Source organism: Tachyglossus aculeatus, chromosome 17 (assembly GCF_015852505.1).
Source record: "Tachyglossus aculeatus isolate mTacAcu1 chromosome 17, mTacAcu1.pri, whole genome shotgun sequence".
In the NCBI taxonomy this organism is placed as follows: Eukaryota; Metazoa; Chordata; class Mammalia; order Monotremata; family Tachyglossidae; genus Tachyglossus; species Tachyglossus aculeatus.
In genome coordinates, this window is record NC_052082.1 from 15,928,724 (window position 1) to 15,950,743 (window position 22,020).

At 42.5% G+C, this 22,020-nt stretch overlaps 1 protein-coding gene across 1 annotated transcript in view; it reads right to left on the minus strand.

Moving 5' to 3' along the window:
* STK24 (serine/threonine kinase 24) overlaps window positions 1-22,020 on the minus strand; it is a 106,525-nt gene that overhangs the window by 58,553 nt on the left and 25,952 nt on the right. The window contains exon 2 of the mRNA XM_038759194.1: window positions 6,189-6,419. Coding sequence (XP_038615122.1) covers window positions 6,189-6,419 — 231 coding nt within the window. The remainder of the gene's footprint in view (window positions 1-6,188; window positions 6,420-22,020) is intronic.

Here is a 22,020-nt window from a genome sequence, read left to right on the forward strand (position 1 = left end):
TACAGATGAGGTGACTGAGGCAGAGAAAAGTTAAGTGATTTGTCCAAGGTCACACAGCAGAAAAGTGGCAAAGCAGGGATTAGAACCCAGGTCCTTCTGACTCCTGGGCCCATGCTCTATCCTCTAGGCCACACTGCTTTTGAAGGGTTCACATTCTGAGCACTTCCAAGTGCTTTACAAATAAAAGCCCATCCTTCATAGCAAGTGAAGAGACTGGAAGGTGATTAATGGTACTGTCCTCAATTCACCCCTGGGAAATACAAATATAATGAAGAAAAATGATAGGCCCCATGTCACCCAAGTTACAAGCACACATTGTAAACCAAAAAGTCCATCTTATCTACAAAGTGATGCTTCCAAATTCTAGGACAGGGCCTTCACCACTACCACCTGTCATACTGAAATATGGGATTCATTCATTCATTCATTCATTCAATCGTATTTATTGAACACCTCCTGTGTGCAGAGCACAGTACTAAGTGCTTGGGAAGTACAAATTGGCAACATATAGAGATGGACCTACCCAAAAACGGGCTCACAGTCTAGAAGGGGGAGACAGATAACAAAAAAAAACAAGTAGGTGTCAATGCCATTAGAATAGAATTATAGCTATATACACGTGATTAATAAAATAGAGTAATAAATATGTACAAATACATACAAGTGCTGTGGGGATGGGAAGGGGGTAGGGCGGGGGGGGTGATGAGGAGGGGAGGAGAAGCATAGGAAAAGGGGGGCTCAGTTTGGGAAGACCTCCTGGAGGGGGTGAGCTCTCGGTAGGGCTTTGAAGGGAGGAAGAGAGCTAGTTTGGCGAATGTGTGGAGGAAGGGCATTCCAGGCCAGGGTTGGACGTGGGCTGGGGGTCGACGGTGGGACAGGCGAAAACGAGGCACAGTGAGGAGGTTAACGGCAGAGGATAGGAATGTGTGGGCTGGGCTGTAGAAGGAGAGAAGGGAGGTGAGGTAGGAGGGGGCAAGATGATGGAGAGCTTTGAAGCCGATAATTAGGAGTTTCTGCTTCATGCAAAAGTTGACAGGCTGGAGATTTCTGAGGAGGGGAGTGACATGCCCAGAGCATTTCCGTACAAAGATAATCTGGGCAGTGGAGTGAAGAACAGACTGTAGCAGGGAGAGACAGGAGGATGGGAGAGCAGAAAGAGGGTCGATGCAGTAATCCAGTCGGGAAAAGATGAGAGACTGAACCAACAAGGTAGCGGTTTGTATGGAGAGGAAAAATTCCTAAAGAGAATCACAAAATATTAGGTCCTGGAAACATCAATCCAGTTTCATCAATACGATGCTTGCCATTTTAGCTGCCAGGATATGTCGGATGAATGAACTGACAGCAGGTTTCTCAAACAGCTGCTCTATGGAGAGCTGAAATGAGGAAACCATAATCACGGAGGGCAGAAGAAATGTTTAAAAAAAAAAAAGAAGCAAAATCTCAAACAATGTGGCACACCAATGGACAGTTGGGACACACCAGCAGATGACAGGCCAGCTTGACACACACGAATTACAAAAAGGGTGACCGCCTTCATACAGAGGTTTCAAAACGATCACAGTACAAAAACCTCAATTCACAAATATTTATTAAAAGCCTATATACTAAGACACTGTACTGGGTGCTTAGGACAGTATTGTAATGAACATGGTCCCTGCTCTCAGGGAGCCTAAAGTCTAATGGGGAGACAGGAAGGCTACACTATGCATATTCAATAGAAGCACAAGGGAAAATGTAGCTATAATTTGTGAGAGTATGGGGAAAATGAAATAAATGAGCAAATAAGAGAATAAAGAAATGGAGTTTGTAAGTGCTAATTCTGGGTTTTAGGATGATAACACAAAAGACTCTCAATAAATACCTCAGAAAGAATATTTTGTAAGGGATTGTCACTCATAGATCATGTTTGCCAGCCAAATTCATACGCTAATAGAATATCATAGTCTTTGAACCTAAAAGAAAATACATATTATATGTGGCACAACAAAGGATCGTATGTACATATCTTTATATTATAAATTATAAATTACTATTTCATATTAATGGCTGTCTCCCCCTCTACACTGTAAGTTCGTAGTTTGCAGGGAACCTATTAATTATGTTATACTCTCCCAAGCTCTGCACATGGAAAGCACTCAAATATGAATGATCTTTCATCTGGAGAACTCAAGGATGCATAAGCACACAACTATACACACATTCATTAACTCACGCTGCAGTCACAACATGCCACTGTGGCAGAGAAAATGGAGTATTATCTCCATTTTGTAGATTGGGAAAACCTAGTGATTTGCCCAAGGGCCCAGGCAGAGGCAGAGGCAGAACCACTAGTCCAGTGACAGATTAATAATTCTAAGCTCCTCAATTTCTGCTATCTTTTTTATACCAGTGTCCCTCTTGGGATCAGCATGCCAGTGAGATTGTAAAGACAGTGGTCCAAAGTCCTCTGCAGACTACCTGGGGAATTGGTGTCCTCCATTTATCTGCTGGAGTCCTCATAAGAGTTGTACAATGAAGTCTGAGTAACACTATCTTCCCCTCGCAGGCTTGCACCTGGAGAGTTTCCAGTACTCTACCAATCTTGTCTACAGGCAGGAGAGTCAAGCAGAGGCATAACCATTTCATTCCAAGTTTGGGCGGTGGCTACCGAGTGGAAGGCAAACTGCTACAAGTCAAAACTCACCTGTGCTGGGCAGCAGGGCACGCAAGAGAGTCAAGGGCAGAGTTTACTCATGTTTATTGCATGGAAGACTGCAATGGTAAACCACTTCCGTATTTTTACCAAGAAAAGTCTTTGGATATACTACCAGAACGACTGCAGGAGGAGGTGAGGCGTTCTGGGAGAGATGTGTCCATGGAATCACTATGGGTCGGAGACGACTCAACAGCATAAGACAGGACAGCACTGTTTTACACTCATTCCTGTACCAAAATCCTCAAAATCTGCCTCAGCACTAATCAGGCACTACTAAGCTGCCAGTGTGATGGTCCAGGCTTAAAGAATTGTGCCATCACTATACCAAGATTTGTTTTCATGGTATGGCACAGCCAGGGCCAGCTAAAGACAGTCTGGAGCTTTAGGCAAAAGACAAAAGAGGTTTGGATGGCACTGTACCTCTAAATGGGAAACAGAATTCAGAAGGATAAACAAGTTGCCTTTAGGTGAACGGCACTCTAGACAATTGGCCAGTTGAGCTAGGTGGGAGCAACAAACCTGGGAACAGTTCCTATTCATTCATTCATTGCATTTATTGAACTCTTACTGTGTGCAGAGCACTGTACTAGGCACTTGGAAAGTACAATTCGGCAATAGATAGAGACAATCCCTACCCAACAACGGGCTCAGAGTCTAGAAGGAGGGAGACGGACAACAAAACAAGTAGGCAGGAATCAACAGCAAGACACTTTACTTGTTTACTCCTTACTTGAAAATGAGAATATATGATCTATCTAATGATAGGCAGGTCCCTTTCTTTTATAGCAGTAGGAGTAGTAGTTGCATTTTCTGAATGCCCACTAGGTACAGTGCACTTACTAGACATTTGAGAAGTACAGAGTAACAAAGTGGCACATTCCCTGCCCACAGTGAGTTTATACACTAATGGTAAAGATAAATATAAAAATATTTACAACTAGAGTAGTCAAAGTAAGGAGGGTTTACAGAAATTCATCAAGGTTGCAGAGTCAGTGAGGCATAGAACTTAACTATCAACAGAAACTCTATCATTTCTTCCATCTTTGGGGTCAAAATGTCTTTAATGCAGGTGCCCCAGCCCTTAAGTATTAACATTCTTAATTTAGTGAAAACTCAATAGGAAAGAGTCAGTTACTAAGCTGTAGAGCTTACCCTAATTTATACTGCATAATGTGACTTACATGCAATCTTTTGTTGACTTTCAAGTTATGCCCAATGAGACAACATTCTCTAAACAGAAAACAGGGTCAATTTTCAAATACAGACTGCACTATCTTCACCATGCTTTTTATGCTATTTGTTAAGCACTTACTACATGCCAGGCACTGTACTAAGCACAGGAATAGATACAAGCTAATCAGGTTGGACACAGTCCAATTCTTAATCCCCATTTTACTGATGAGGTAACAGGCACAGAGAAGTGACGCGACTAGTACGAGATCACACAGCAGACAAGTGGTACAGCTGGAATTAGAACCCAAGTCCTTCTGACTCCTGGGCTCACGTTCTATCCACTGGCCATGCAGCTTATTTGGTATTTCATTTTTGCAAAATCAACTGCACCAACCCCACCCAGACCCACAGACTCCCGCAGTATCTAGGCTGGGCCTAAAGGCCCTGTGAGACCTAAATCTGCAGGCCTAGTGCCCAAGTGAAATCTATTCCCCTCAGATTTGGTCCAGATTTAAAAAGCCCCCCTGCACTCCTAGTGGCTGCCTCTGCTGAACTAGGACCTGGGGAAGAAGGGAATGATAATATAAAACATATTTAAATTATTCCCTCTTTGAATTTTATTCCTCCATGGAACAGGGAAAAGGCCAAAGCAGTAAGTCTTTTTCAAGGGTTCAAACTCTTATTTCCACTGAGTCAGGTCCAGGCTGCTGAGCAAACTACGCACCTCACTTGGCTTCCTCCTGCCATCTTTGGTGGCCAGCACCCCTAGCCTCTCACCCCTCACTCTGATCCTTCCCATGACACCTCCTACTCACTTCTTCTGGTCTCTTGTTCTATAGCAACTCTCTTGACCTCTTTCTGCCTTGCTCTCCTTACTTCTCCTCCCCTACTGTCTGTTGCCCCCAAACTGCCCTTTTGGCTTGGCTTGCCTTTGACTTCCTTCCTTTCACCACATTGATGTCTGCTTCTTCCAGGTACCAGCATGAGATGGGAAAGTAAGAGGTTTATTTCACCCTCTCGACAAGCATCTTCACAAAAAAACATTAGCCGAGAGGACCTAGCCAAAGTGCCTGCTGTTGGCTCAAAATTTCCACTCCAAAAGGAAAAGGGGGAGGAACCAGATCCCCTCCCTGGATGCAATGACCAAGAAGAATGCCAAATTGAGCCTCCTTAGAACTGAATCCTCACCCCCAGCAAACTGAAAGTCTTCTCTGAGGAGAATGTAAAGGGTAGCTTGCTGCCCCTGAGCTTTTAATCAGTGGCTTCCCTGGTTCATTAGGTAACAGCAAGACAGCCTCTATTCCAGAGCTGCTCATCACCCATCTGAGCACAGTGCTTCCATCACAGCTTGAACAACGAAGGAGACAAACATCTCGAAACAACAGGGGGGAAAGTTCAGCAGAGGGGAAAGTTCAGCGCCAGATCTGAGCATGTAAAGTGTGAAGAACTTGAACAGCCGTTTCTACTACAGAAAAATGTAGCTTTAACGAGCCACAAGGGGCCCCAGATTTGAGTTCAACTGGAAAGGTAGTATTGAACAGCTACAGTTACCCAACTAAAAGGCTTTTGAAAATAAAAAGCAGCCTGTTAGGGCAACTTAAACCAAGAGTTTTACTGCATTTAAAGAGACATTTGATTCCCAAAATCTCTCAACATTTTTGCTTCAGGCATGTCACAGTGAGGGAGGAGGGGCAAAGATTAATGATGATGATCAATTCAGCGTTTTTATCAACAAATCTCAGTATGGAGAACAAATCACTGGCGATCCCAACACAACCAAAGAAAAATGAAGTTCCCTAAACATTTTCTGAGTAGGTTTGCATCTCTGGTTCATGATTTTTTATTAGTAGACTGTAAGCTCTTAGTCAGAATGCTGTGGCAGGGATTATGTTGACCAACTCTGTTATATTGCACTTGCCCAATCACTTAATACAGTGCTCTGCACACATTAAGCACTCAAATATAACTGACTGATTAGTAAATATAATGCTTCAAAATTGGGTGATTATTACTCATTGATAAAATGTTTTTTTTACCCTCAACAATTCAAAGGCAAACAAAATTCCACTGAGATTCTGGGGATTGCTATCTTTCAACTCCAAAGGATTTGACCAAATAAATTAATGTGGATTAACTCATCCACATTGAAAATGTGAGACTATGTCCTCAAAGCCAGAAAGTGCCAAATCAGACAGGGTCAAAGCTCAAAACATTTCCCCATTCCTGAAAACCTGCTGCACTATCAGCAGCCTCCACATAAAACACTTTTTAGTCTCTGCTAAGAGAGTCACAAAGGAAGATGAAACAAAAATCTTACCTTCAGATAGGAACCATAATACTTGGTTACATACGGACTGTCACACTGACTCAGCACTGTGATTTCCTGCTGAATGTCCTCGATTTCATCTTCTGCTTCTTCCAGATCAATAATTTTTATGGCAACCACTTTCTGAGTTCGATTGTCAATACCTTTAAACACTTCACCAAAGGATCCCTTGCCAATTTTCTCCAGTTTCGTAAAGAGTTCTTCTGGATCTGCTTTTAGATTCTATTGAAAAGCATGGGGAAAGGGGGAATAAAACAGAACATTTCAATTACTGACTGCTGTAACTGATTTTTTTAAAAAATCACAGACCTTATAAATTCTTGAAAAAATATTCATCTATTTTGCTTAGAGTTAGCATAGTCTCACTAGAGCTCTTGACAATTGGGAATAAAAGTTTAAATCGTCTTCACAAATAAAACATACAGCTAGGAAATCAACTGTTAAAATAAACTTAAGATGCTTCCAAGTATCCAAAGGGAAGATTCACTACAAATTTTATTTTTAAGAATTATGGAAATAAAATAAGAAGATTTAGGGTAATCTCTTTCTAAAGCCCTGTGTCTAGTTAAGCAGAAAAGGCAGATATTCCAAGCACCTCAAAATGGACTGTTTTTCTAAATTAACTCAATACACTCTTTTCAAAGGTGAAAATTTCCCAGTGTTGGGAAATTGAAGTCAGGGTATTTTCATTTATAGCTCTCTGCACCTAGTGCAAAGAACTAGTCAGATCACAGCATAGGATAAGTTCCAGAAAGTCAAGGGTACTGAAAATTGTAAAGCAGAATTTTCAAACTCTCTTGGCCAATGATCTGATTAAATAAAGCATTTTTAAAAACTATTATAATTTCCATTACAAATTCATGCAAACAAGGGAAGGCTACAATAGAAGCACCGATACCTAGCAAATTACTAATAATAATAATAATATTAACAATTGTGGTATTTCTTAAGCAAATGCTATGTCCCAATCCCTGTGCTAGGCATTGGGCTAGATACAATGTAAGCCAACTGGACAGAATTCCTGTCTCACATAGAGTTCACAGGCAAAGAGGACAGGAAAACAGGTGTCATCCCCATTTTTACAGATGAGGGATGCACAGATGGAGGCACAAAGCTATTAAATGATTTGTTCAAGGAAAAGCCCTCTTTTCCCCAACTCCCTCTCCCTCCTGTGCCATCTAAGCACTTGAAGCACTTGATATTCACCCCAACCTCAGCCCCACGGCACTTATATACATTGCCATAATTTATTTATATTAATGTCCGTCTCCGGTTCTAGACTGTAGGCTGGTTGTGGGCAGGGAATGTGTCTACCAACTCCGTTGTACTGCACTATGCCAAGCGCTTAGTACAGTGCTTTGCACAAATTAAGGGCTCAATAAATATCATTGATTGTTGAATGATTGACTGGTTGACCCCTTGGCCCAAGCTCTTTTCACTACACCAAGTTTTAAAAGATTCAGGAAAATGCCATCTAAACATAAAACTGGGGCAGTGATAAAAGGCCACAGGAAGACCAGGGTCAGCAAAAGTGTGCAAAAAACAAGCTTTTATGACTAAGCTATCTGAATACATTTAGTTCTAAGGAGAAATAAGATTTAGAAGCACAGAAAACAACAGGACCAGTCTGACATTTTGAGTTCTTCTATTGGTGGGAAATTTCCAGGGACTTTAATTTGTAGTTTAAAACACTGACATCAACTACAGATTGCTTGAATGTTTAACTAGGTCTTTCTTGATATATCTAGCATACGCACCAGGTCAAATTGGAAACTCCCTATCCATCTTCATTTCCACTTGAAATCCATCAATCAACGGTATTCATTGAGCGCTTACTGTGTGCAGAGCACTGCACTAAGCGTTTGGGAGAGTACAATATAACAGAGTTGGTAGACGTGTTCCCTGTCCACAATGAGCTCTCCTGCTAATCCTAGAATTTTTGTTACTGGCCAGAAAACTCCAACTTCTATCATGAGAAAAAGGCCCACCGATATTAATTTCAGCAGTAATTTACATATGATTTTATAAAGAGCTTCCTAATTATGGTATTTGTTAAGCACTTAGTATGTGCCAAGCACTGTACTAAGCGTTAGGATAGATATAAGATAATCAGGTTCCACTTGGGGCTCACAGTTTAAACAGGAAGGAGAATAAATACTGAATCCCCATTCTGCAGATGAGGGAACTGAGGCACATTGACTTGACCAAGTGGAAGATCCGGAATCAGAATAATAATAATGATGATGATGATGATGGCATTTATTAAGCGCTTACTATGTGCAAAGCACTGTTGAGAAGCAGCATGGCTCAGTGGAAAAAAGCATGGGCTTTGGAGTCAGAGGTCATGGGTTCAAATCACAGCTCCGCCACTTGTCAGCTGTGTGACCGGGCAAGTCATTCACTTCTCTGGACCTCAGTTCCCTCATCTGTAAAATGGGGATGAAGACTGTGAGCCCCATGTGGGACAACCTGATCACCTTGTAACCTCCCCAGCGCTTAGAACAGTGCTTTGCACATAGTAAGTGCTTAATAAATGCCATCATCATCATTATTATTATTATTCTAAGCGCTGCCTTAATCCTCATTTTGCTGATGAGGGAACTGAGGCACACAGAAGTTAAGTGACTTGACCAAGTAAGTGGAAGATCCGGAATCAAAATCCAAGTTCTCTAACTCCCTGGCCCGCACTCTTTCCACTAGGCCACTCTAAATTACAAGGACTTGTTACCGGGAAGGTCTGGTGTCTCTTCCTTGGAAAATTTAAGCCTGGTTTCTCTAATTTTCTAATTAAAAAAAAAACAACTAAGCTTATATCTCTCATGTCAACCCTTCCTATATAAACAACAGTTGAGTCTACTGAGATTGTGATATCCTCTAGAGAAACAGCAGTGAACAATGCAGTACCTCCTTCTTTTCCTTCAGCGATTAAAAAACTCTTCACGCTGGCATTCTTCCCTCACCGAATTACTAAACCAATTTCATTAGCGTCGTCCTTCAGGCAGTTCAACTAGTTCATGTAAAGCAGGCCCCACCCTTCTGTGAGGGCTCCTCGGATCCACCAGCTCCCAGCTACGGTGGCCATTCATCCAGTTTTCTACTAGGCAGTTCAATTTCCAGCTGGCCTGCACTCTCTGGTACCAAGTTAGAACCAGATGCTTTTAGGCCTGCGTTTTAAGCCTCCAGCTTCCCCTGGCCACCGCTCCAGCTGCTAATTCCTCAGGGAAGCAGTGTGGTGTAATGGAAAGAGCCTGGGCCTGGGGGTTAGACGGACCTGGTCCTAATCCCAGTTCTGCCGCTTAACTGCTGTGCGACCTTGGGGAAGTCACTTCACTTCCCATAGAGAAGCAGCGTGGCTCAGTGGGAAGAGCACGGGCTTCGGATTCAGAGGTTTGAATCCCAACTCTGCCCTATGTCTGCTGCGTGTCCTTGGGCAAGTCACTTAACTTCTCTGAGCCTCAGTTACCCCATCTGTAAAATGGGGATTAAGACTGTGAGCCCCATGTGGGACAACTTGATCACCTTGTATCCCCCTCAGCGCTTAGAACAGTGCTTTGCACATAGCAAGTGCTTAACAAATGCCATCATCATCATCATTCTCTGAGTTTCAGTTACCCCATTTGTCAAATGGGGCTTAAGACTGTCCAACCTTGGAAGGACAGGGACCATGTCCAACCGGACAACCTTGTATCTTCTTCTCCAACGCTTAGTACAGAGCCTGACATATAGTAAGTGCTTAACAAATACCAATAAAAAAAAGCTCCAAATTGGCACTAGAGTTAACGTGGATGTGAGAAGACCTGCAAAATATCTGTAGCAAGTATGGTGTGGGGGGAGTGGGGAGGGAGAGGGTGAAGGTGGGAAGGGCTATCATGGTCCCTTGAGAATCACATTAGGGTTGACCAATCCCAAGCATACTTCTGCTGCACGTCCACTGAGTGTATAGTCATTTATTCATTCATTCATATTTATTGAGCACTTACTGGGTGTACAGCACTGTACTAAGTGCTTGGGAAAGTACAATACAACAACAGTAACATTCCCTGACCACAATGAGCTCACAGTCCAGAGTGGGGGAGACAGACATCAATACAAATAAAATGACAGATATGAGTATAAGTGCTTTGGGGCTGGGAGGGGGGAAGAGCAAAGGGATAAATAAAATGACACATATGTATATAAGTGTTTGGAAGCTGAAAGGAAGGAAGAGCAAAGGGAGCAAGTCAGGGAGACGCAGAAGGGAGTGGGAGATGAGGAAAAGTGGGGTTTAGTCCGGGATGGCCTCTTGGAGAAGATGTGCCTTCAATAAGGCTTTGAAGCGGGGGAAAGTGGTTGTCGGTTGAATTTGAGGAGGGAGGGCGTTCCAGGCCAGAGGCAGGACATGGGCCATGGATCAATGGGGAGACATGTGAGATGGAGGCACAGTAAGAAGGTTACCACTAGAGGAGCGAAGTGTGCGGGCTGGATTGTAGAAGGAGAGAAGAGAGGTGAGGTAGGAGAAGGCATGGTAATGGACTGCTTTAAAGCCAATGGAGAGGAGCTTTGGTTTGATATGGAGGTTGATGGGCAACCACTGCAGTTTTCTGAGGAGCAGAGTGACTACATATACGACATCACATGTGTCCCCTTGTCTGGAATTCATAAGGTCTGTCAGAGGCCACCCTTACTCCCATAGGCTCTCTGCCCCAGGCAAGCCCCAGAATTATTGGGGCGTAAATATCCTGCCCACCCCGACTCTCACATTGCTGAGGTAGCTCGGGGGAAAAACAGGAGACACCCCATGGCACCCCACTAGACTACAAGTTTCCTCGAGGGCAGAGATCATGTCTACCAACTCTACTGTACCTTTCAAGCTCTTAGAACAGGGCTCGGCATACAGAAAATACTCAATAAATACCACTGATTGAGCCTCATAGTTCTAAAGGTGAACCTCTTGTTTTTCCTTCCTTGCAACAAATACCCAGCTTTTCTAAAAGAAAGTCAAACTCCCACCAACTGACAGCCTGAAACACCCAAAGGAAATGACTCTCCTCATTCAGCTACTGTACTTCCCTTCCTAAAGAAAAGTAATCTTTTTTTATTGTATTGTTAAGCACTTACTATGTGTCAAGCAATGTTCTAGGCACTGGGAGAGACACAAATCAATCACCGTTCCTGTCTCACATGGGATTCACGGTCTAAGTAGGAGGAAGAACAGATATTGAATCCCCATTTTGCAGAAGAGGAAATGGAGGCACAGAGTAGTTAAGTGACTTTGCCCCAGGTCACACAGCAGGTCAGTGGCAGACATGGAATTTGAAACTCAGGGCCTCTGATTCCCAGGTCTATGCTCTTTGCACTAGGCCACACTGCTTCCTATTTCTCTGAAACTTCCATCAGTCCAATTGCTAACTTGCCAAAGACACTATCACCTGAAATTTCAGAAGGAGCAGGTGCTTTCTTTCCTCATCTTCCCTCAAGTGCTCTTTGCCGCTGTGTTTGTCATTATAATTATGTATACCAGATGTAAAATAGCCTTGGCACAGATGGAAATCTCTGCCAGGGCAGCATGACATTAACACAGCAACCTGTTTTCCCTCCCTTTGGCAAATCTTCCTTTCACAGGCTTATCATTCACTCATTCAATTGTATCATTATCAACCCCCTGTACCTTTGCTCTCAAAAACCAGAGGCAAGGTTTGCAGAGAGGTGTTTAGGACCCATGAACATCCTACAGAAAATGACTACAAGTATTTTTGCCCAGGGTTGTTCTCGGTGAGGGGGGACAAAGTATTACAGAAAATGAGGTTCTTCTCCTACCTATCCCTAAGACTTTTCTTTCCCAAATGTTTACTTTGAGCAAGTACCACCACGGAAAATTTTCCTAAATCTACTTGGCCGCCAGCCCTCCTTTCCCTGCCTCCAAATTCCTTCCACATAGGACACTGATCCCTCTGTACATTAGATTGCATCCGTAGCCCTGGCAATGCTGACTCGTCTATGGCTTTTCAGTTGATTTCACACAACCCTATTGTCATGGCAACAGGCCAAAGGCCAACTGAGAAAACTGCAAGATGTCTTAAGCCGGGTTGCTGCTCCCTGTCTAAAGCATCCCCAATCCCATCTCTGTGCTGTCACGGAACCTCAGCCTGGCCAAACTTCAGACACCTAATTCCCTGGGCTTTTTTGCTGCCATGGCATAGCATCAACCCGCATTCACCTCTGCCATTCTTCCTCATCCCTCCTCCATTTCCCTCCCCCAAATGATGACCTTCTAGAACCCTGCTAGGCACCACTGTTGGGCCCAACTTGAGCCGGCCCATGACCTGCATGTTTGGTGCCAAACCGGGGCAGTTACGGGGAGGTGATGGTCAAGGAGTAAAAAAAAAACACAGTCCAAGCTTTCTGTCTAATGAAGCTAATAAATAATGATGGTATTTGTTAAGTGCTTACTATGTGCCAAGCACTGTTCTTAGAGCTGGGCATTTAATGTCATCTTCATCATCCAATATTTACTGGGTACCTAGTATGGGCACCTAATCAATCCTTGGGAACTTTCAATTCATGCTATATTAACGTCTCTAGTCTGTATGCTCATTGTGGGCAGGGACTGTTTCCATTATTATTGTACTCTCTCAAGCACTTAGTACAGTGCTCTGCACACAGTAAGCGCTCAATATATACAATTGACCGTGACTGCAAATGACAAAGTCACTGCCTTTGGGACCTTATAATATAATGGGGGACAAAAATACAATAACTGCACTGCCAGCAGCAATTGGGGAGAGGGGGGAAGAGGAAGGATCTGGGAGTGGCAGCCCTGTCCCTCCCACCAGCCCCCCACCCTTGCCAGAGTCAAGCCAGCAGGTGCCTAGAGGCGGACTTTGTGGTGAATGAAGCAGGCTGCAGTCATGAAAGCAGGCACCTCCCTCCCCTCCTCCCAGAAACGCCTGCTCTCCCACACTTCAGCTCTGTCAGTAAAAATATGTTTGAAAGCCAGCAATTTTTATTCAGAATGTTTGTAAAAAGATATCTCAGCAGTTGGCAACCCTGCTGCTCACACAGCTGACCACCCACTGGAAGCCATGGCTCAGGCTGAAAGACTCTTTTTGATTAATTTTATATTGGTGCCAACCTGCGTAACACACAAATTCTTCGTAATGGATTAGAGAATGCCAAAGTGGAGAGAGGAAGAAGGAGGGTTACCAGAAGACTCTGCACAGTTTCTTCCCACTTGGCAGGCCAGGAAATGCTATCGAACTACTCTACCAGCCAGGTTTCCTACCTTGACAACAGTAAACCAAAAATTCTTTACATTCATAGACTATATTGACATGAAAAGTCCAATATGAGATAATAAATAAACAATTACTGGTAACCCCACGATGTGTTCCTTGAAAATGTGGATGTAGAGTGGATTACATTTTTCCATAGACTTATAAATTGGTATCAGTCACTGGTACCTCCTTCTACAGCCCAGCCCGCACCCTCCGCTCCTCTGACACTAATATCCTCACCGTGCCTCGTTCTCACCTGTCCCACCGTCAACCCCCGGCCCACGTCCTCCCCCTGGCCTGGAATGCCCTCCCTCCGCACATCCGCCAAGCTAGCTCTCTTCCTCCCTTCAAGGCCCTACTGAGAGCTCACCTCCTCCAGGAGGCCTTCCCAGACTGAGCCCCCTCCTTCCTCTCCCCTTCCTCCCCCTCCTCCCCCTCCCCACAGCACCTGTATATATGTATATATGTTTGTATGTATTTATTACTCTATTTTACTTGTACATATTTATTCTATTTATTTTATTTTGTTAATATGTTTTGTTTTATTGTCTGTCTCCCTCTTCTACACTGTGAACCCGCTGTTGGGTGGGGACCATCTCTATATGTTGCCAACTTGTACTTCCCAAGCACTTAGTACAGTGCTCTGCACACAGCAAGCGCTCAATAAATACAATTGAATGAATGAATGAATGAATGGTATTTATTGAGCACTTAACACTGTACTAAGCACTTGTGAGAGTACAATACAAAAGAGATATCTATTGCTGGCTAGTTCAGCTGGTTAGAACGTGATGCTAAAAATGCCAAGGTTGCAGGTTTAATCCCTATATGGCCATTTATCCTCTAGACTGTAAGCTCATCTACTATAGACAGGGATGGTGTCTACCAAATCTGTTATATTGTACCTTCCCAAGCACTTAGTACAGTGCTCTGCACTCCAATTGACAGACTATCTGTTCCAAAAATCTCTGGAAAAATTATATGTAATTCTTTATGTGCTTTATAAATACTGTTAAATGAAGCATCAATGAACTATTTTGTAGTATTTGTTACAGTAATGAAAGTAATTCAAAATATTTAAGATTAGGAGTTGTAGGATGATTACAGATCTCTGCAGGAGGCTGCACAAGTAAAAGCTTGTTCCGTGGCTGTGGTAGTTGTTTTTCAACTTTAGTGTAGAATTTTTCCAACTTCAATCAAACAGACTTCTCCTTATCTTCATAAAATACCAACTTCTTCACATCTTTAAACTCCTCTCTCCATCATGATCTTCTTCAGTCATTTTTATAAATTCTTTAAAACTAATGCAAGACATCATAATCTTAAAATTTTAGCTGGTGGTGGAGAGATCAACTACCACCTCTTTACAGAAGAATAGTAATAATAATGATGGTATTTGTTAAGCACTTACTATGTGCAAAGCACTGTTCAAAGCGCTGGGGAGGTTACATGTGATCAGGTTGTCCCACGGGAGGCTCACAGCTTTAATCCCCATTTTACAGATGAGGTAACTGAGGCCCAGAGAAGTTAAGTGACTTGCCCAAAGTCACACAGCTGACAGTTGGTGGAGTCGGGATTTGAACCCATGACCTCTGACTCCAAAGCCCGTGCTCTTTCCCACTAAGCCATGCTGCTTCTCAAGCCATGATGCTTCTCCCAAATTCTCTACAGTCCAACATTTCCTCCTACCTTCAGGACATCTCTACATGGATGTTCCACTGGCACGGCAAACCCAACATGTCCAAAACCAAATTTCTCACCCTCCCACCCAACTCTAGTCTCCCCACGACTTTCATCTCATAGTTGAGAACCCCACAATCTTGGCATTATCTTACACTCCTCTCTCTCACGCAACCCACACATTCAATCTATCGCCAAATCCTGTCGGTCCCACCTTCATAACACTCCTAAAATCTGCCCTCTCCTCTCCATCCAAACCGCTACTATGCTGATCCAAATTCTTATGTCCCACCTTAACTACTATATCACCCTCCTTGCTGGCCTCCCTGCCTCCTGTCTCTCCTCATTCCAGTCCATGTTCCATTCTGTTGACTAAATCATTCTTATAATAAAAAAGTCCGCATCTCCCCACTCCTCAAAAGCCTCTGGTGTCTGCTCCTCATCAGACTTCTCACCATCAGCTTTATGCACTCAGACAGTTCCCTCTTACCTTACCTCACTGAAACATGAACCTAGTAACTGAACCATGATCCCTCCTGTCTTGTCCCTAACCCTTTGCTCACGTCCTTCCTCAGGCCTGGAATTCACTCCCCATCCTATCCAACAAACCACCTCTCTCTTCACCCTGGAAGACCTAATAAAAATTTTACCTTCTCCAAAGGCCTCCCCTAGCTAAGCCCTCATTTCTCCCATTGATCATCCCTTCAGTGTTGTCTATGCACCTGGACCTGTACCCCATAATAACTTGATATTCACCCCTGCCCAACAGCACTTAAATGCACATTCTTATTTGCTCCCATTACCCCAACAGGAATATATTTTAATGTCTGTCTCCCTCTCTGAACTGTGAATTCCTTGTAGACGGGGAACTTGTCTACCAACTTTATTGTTCTCTTTTAAGCTCCTAGTACAGTGCTCAACACACAGTAAGTCCTCAATAAATACCACTGATTGACTGATTGGATGAAAACAATAACCGTAATATTTGTTAAGCACTTACTATGTGTCAAGACTGCTATAAGCGCTGGGGATGATACAATATAATCAGATGAGACACACACCCTGTCCAACAAAGGGCTCACAATCTAAGTAGGAAGGAGAAAAGGTATTGAATCCCCATTTTGCAGATGAGGAAACTGAGATGATAGACACGTTCCCTGCCCACAATCATCTTACAGTCTACGGGGGAGACAGACTTTAATATAAATAACATAGAGATTTGTACAGAAGTGCTGCGGGGATAAGGTTGGGGTGAATACCAAATCAGCAGCTGGATGGATAGAGACCATAACAACGATAACGGAAGAACCGTTAGAAATGTTGCAGATAATGGCAGAGGACAGGACGTTCTAGATAAAGTATATGCATAGAGTCGCTATGAATTGGAAACAATTTAATGGCACATAACAATAATAATAATAATAAAGGTACAGATAATAAATTGAGGGCTTCTTTGTGCCAGCAAGCACTTGGAAATGAACACCCCCAGGGTGACCTATTGCTGTTTCAGTACTTCAATGGAGTTGGTGGTAGGTGGAAGAAGAACGGCTCCATTTTGGAGCACTTGGTGTAACTAATGCTTGGAGAGGGAAGAATGGGGAAATTTCATGCATCAAGATAAGACAGAGTTAAGGTAACACAGACACTTATAAAACAAGTAAGTTGGCGTTCACGAACAATATTAAAAATTTGGAGCATGGCTCTGATGTGTATATCTAACCTTCAATGTGTGAAGGCCTCTACCACAGAGCCTCTGAATCGGGAAAAACATTTTCAGAACAATACAGGATGATAAGCAGTGCACTCTAATGGTCACTGTGCTAAACTAGCCTTCAAAACCAATGGATTGCTCTTCCTTAATTCACTTTCGGGACAGGCCGTTGTCATAATTGTTGGTATTAAGGGGATTGTTTGAGCACTTACCACGTGCCAAGTACTGTACTAAACACTCGGGTAACATGTACTTGTGCACCTTTCTTGAGGTGTGGGGGGGGAGTGGCACACAAGATTATTCTTATACTAGCCTATCTTGGAGAAACTAAAGATTTTTAATGTTCAACTGATTAATGGCATTTATTGAGCTCTTACTTTGTGCACAACACTGTACTAAATGCTTGGGAGAGCCCCATACAGTTATTAGACCCGAACCCAGCTCTCGAGGGGCTTACAGTTCTACAATATCCAGACTGCACCCAGGAAAACTTCCCCTCCCCACAGCACCTGTATATATGTATGTTTGTACGTATTTATTACTCTATTTTATTTGTACATATTTATTCTATTTATTTTATTTTGTTAATATGTTTTGTTTTGTTGTCTGTCTCCCCCTTCTAGACTGTGAGCCCGCTGTTGGGTAGGGACCGTCTCTATATGTTCCCAACTTGTACTTCCCAAGCGCTTAGTACAGTGCTCTGCACACAGTAAGCGCTCAATAAATATGATTGAATGAATGAATGAATGAAAACAGGCTGAGTTGTCACTGGCCCTTTTCACTCTGTAACGTCTGCCCTAACACCACGGCATAGAAGGCAACAGAGTTGGATAACTACTGTGGTATATTAAAAGCAGGCATTTAACTGGGCTGGTGAAAACTCCCATTTCCAGGCAGTCTGTCAGCAAAGCTTACCGCCCACTCCATATGGTTAAATGCACAGTATATGCCAGGCAAGTAAAGTGCCCATTAATGTACTCTAGCTTCCTCCTTTGGAATCTCAAATAATTGCTGCTGACTGGTTCCTGGAACAGACCTGGCCTTTATTGTCAAGAACCAATCTATAAACGACGACTACAGATTGAGACAGCCAGTGGTCTCAAGCCTGGATCTTAAGGCTATCTGGCCCATCACAAATAAAAATCTTAATAAAAATTGGAAAATATGCACTTCCTCTCCCCCTCCACAAGAACTAGCGTTTTATTCTAGGGCTGTGGCTCATTTACAACAGACTCAACATCTCAACAATATTAAGTATTACAATAGGATGGTGAACACTGAATGCCTGTATCATCTATTATGTTACCAACTTGTAGTTCCCAAGCGCTTAGTACAGTGCTCTGCACACAGTAAGCGCTCAATAAATACGATTGAATGAATGAATGAATGAATCTATTCACCTCAATCTGAGACCTCCCCACCCCCAACCCCACAGCACTTATGTACATAACTTCAAAGTATATATTATAAATTACTTGTTCAAATTAATGTCTGTCTCCCCCTCTAGACTGTAAGCTCATTATGGGCAGAGAACTTGCTCGCTAATTCTATTGTATTGTACTCTCCCAAGAGCTTAGTACAGTGTCCTGCACATGGTAAGTGCTCAATAAATATGATTGATTGATTGGAAGAAGGCTCCATAATGCTTCTTGTTCATGGTGGATGAAAAATCTTCTACTTATTCTAATTTATCTCAGTTGTCTGGCAATATAATTTTTTGGATAATCCTAAAAAGAGGCGTATAAACTGTAATACAGTATAAATACTTACACATCGTAGATAGGGGAAGCAGCATGTCCTCGTGGAAAAAACATGGGCCTGGGAGTGAGAGGACCTGGGTTCTAATCTCTGTTCTGCTGCTTATGTACTATGTGTCCCTTGGCAAGTCACTAAACTGCTTTATGCCCCAGTTTCCCCATCTGGAAAATGGGTACTAAATTCCCCTTCTCACTCTTTCTTCAAGTGTGAGCTCCATGTGGGACAGGGACTGTGTCTGATAGGATTATATTGTACCTACCCCAGTGCTTGCCACATAATTAATGTTTAAAAATATTTTTATTATTATGATTGATTTTGTGCCATGCTTTTTGCCATGTTTATTATTATTATTACTATTAATAATAAACACGGGAAAATAGAGTGACATATAGAAAGTGACAAAGCAGAAGATGACAAATCCAAAGTTCCAGGGAGCAAGTAATGTGGGAAAATTAGGTTATATGAGTAGCAACTTGTGTTCTGTATAGAGAAGCAGCGTGGCTCAGTGGAAAGATGCCGGGCTTTGGAGTCGGAGGTCATGGGTTCAAATCCCGGCTCCGCCACTTGTCAGCTGTGTGACTTCGGGCAAGTCACTTAACTTCTCTGGGCCTCAGTTACCTCATCTGTAAAATGGGGATTAAGACTGTGAGCCCCCCGTGGGACAACTTGATCACCTTGTAACCTCCCCAGCGCTTAGAACAGTGCTTTGCACATAGCAAGCGCTTAATAAATGCCATTATTATTATTATACAGCGCTTAGAACAGTGCTTTGCACATAGTAAGCGCTTAATAAATGCCATTATTATTATTATTATTATTATTTATTTTATTTTGTTAGTATGTTTGGTTTTGTTCTCTGTCTCCCCCTTTTAGACTGTGAGCCCACTGTTGGGTAGGGACTGTCTCTATATGTTGCCAATCTGTACTTCCCAAGCACTTAGTACAGTGTTCTGCACATAGGAAGCGCTCAATAAATACGATTGATGATGATGATTGATTATTATTATTATTATTATTTTAAAGAGGTACAAGCTAATCACAAATACCCTTTCAACTCTTTAGTTTAAGCTGTGTAGTTTGGAAATAAATAACAAAAACCAAGACTATGTTCTGCTGATTCAGACAACCTGAATTATGTTGACCCGAGCAACATCAGAAACATTTAAAAGAAAAACTAAAATCATACAACTAAAACCATGCAAAAATATCCTTGAAAATCAAATGAATACAGTTTTCTAAACAGAATACTTAAGTGAATATGCCTACATATACCTGGCACATATATGGCAGAGCCCGGTGTGGGCAGGGATTGTCTCTCTATTGTTGAACTGTACTTTCCAAGTGCTTAGCACTGTGCTCTGCACACAGTAAGCACTCAATAAATACGATTGAATGAATGAATGAACTTAATAGAAGAGGGAACATGACATCATTTCTCAATTTTTAGCTACCTCATTCCTCAGTTTTATTTTTCAAGGTTTGGGGTTTTCTGGAAGAGGAAGGGGAAAGGACTGAGAAATGCACTTAGGGAAAGAGAAAGAGTTCAATCATTTCCAAAGTCAGTTAAAGGCGGTCTGTTTAATTGCATGTGTTCCCTTTCAGTAAAGAACAAGATAATTACTGCCGCAGAACTGATGAACTCGGGCTTTGAAACCAGTTTGGCACAGGCAAACATTGCCAGAGCTTAAAATAATAAACTCTGATTCACATTTCAGAACACAAACCTAAACTTGGCATTTCAGCTCATGCTGGGCATGTTGGGGAAAGAGTGCAGATTTCCTTTTCCATAATGTTCTCTGGCCTGAGTCAAGTCTAACCTTGCCGCATTAACATTCACCGTAACTCTCAAAATAGCCAAGGCAAAAGGGCAGAAACCGCAATCCATTAGTTTTCATGGCTTATCATCTTTCCACTAAGTACTTATGAAAAAGCCAAGCAACAGCAACAAAAAATACTTGTGTAATCCCTTTCAGAACATTACTGTTTACAAAGGAGCACTGAAGCAGTCATAACCCAAGCTAAAACCCTGATGTTGCTGACCACTTGCTATGTTCTGACCTGCTTTAGAAACAATCTGGCACAGAGAAATGGCATTTTTTCCACCTACTCGGGGGCAATTCAAGTAGACTGCCACCACTGTGTCACTAAGGAAGGTCTTCTCCCACCCACTCACTTGGCCAAATCAAAGATTAGCAGACCAACAGCAGATCTTCAAATGTCCCAAAGGGAACCACAGAACATCCATGAGAGAGTCCTCGGTCACCAATTTCCTAAGGCCCAGAGGCAAAGGAAACCACTTCCAAACTGCGAGATCAAATTCCTATTACTCTTTCATTTTCAGAGCTGCCAAGAATTACTCAAATGGCAAACAGGTTCAAAAGGCAAAGGCACTTGTTTCTTTCAGTTAAAAATGGCCATTTATCCATATCAACTTTCTGTCCTACGAACCCGCCCCAAGCATCTCCTCCTCCTTGGTCTCTAGGGCCTCTGGTTGTTAACAATAATAATAATAATAATAGTATTTGTTAAGCACTTACTATATGCCAGGCACTGTACTAAGCAATGGAGTAGATACAAGGTAATCGGGTTGGACAAAGTCCCTGTCCCACCTAGGGTTCATACTCTTAATCCCCATTTTACAGATGAGGTAAATGAGGCACAGAGAAGTTACGGGACTTGCCCAAGGTCAAACAGAAGACAAGTGGTGAACCTGGAACTAGAACCCAGGTCCTTCTGGCTCCTTTCCCCCCGCCGATTCTATCTCTTGGCAAAAACCCTATGAAAACTACTTTTTCTTCAGCTAGAGACTCAACCACCTCCCCAGCTTCATCATTCTTAAAATAATAATCACTACCAATACCATTTACTACATCCCTACTATATTCACAGTACTGTCAGTTCTACAATGCAAGGGTGTGTTCCTTAATTTACATTTTAGTACTTTTGCCATGCAAAATTATTTCTTCTTTCATTCACTCATTCAATTGTATTTATTGAGCACTTACTGTGTGCAAAGCACTGTACTAAGTGCTTGGGAGAGTACAATATAACAACAGACAGATTCCTGCCCACACTGAACTCACAATCTAGAGAGACCCATCTTCTTCTGAGACCCATCAACTTGCATCCAGACAGACAAATGTGGTGGGAAGGAAAGTTTGTAATTCCTCAACAGTGTCCCTCTAGACTAAGCTTCTTCTAAACTGCAAGCTCCTTGTGGTTAGAGATCATGTTTATCAACTATACTGTATTGTAATCTCCCAGTGCTGAACACAGAGTAAGGACTCAGTAAATACTATTCACTGATAGAATGACTGCCCTATAAAACTGCATAATGAAAGGTTTTATTCTCAAGTCCTGCTATTCAGAAACACATTTGTCCTCAAAACCATTTTTTATATTTTCTTGGTCTAATGGAAGA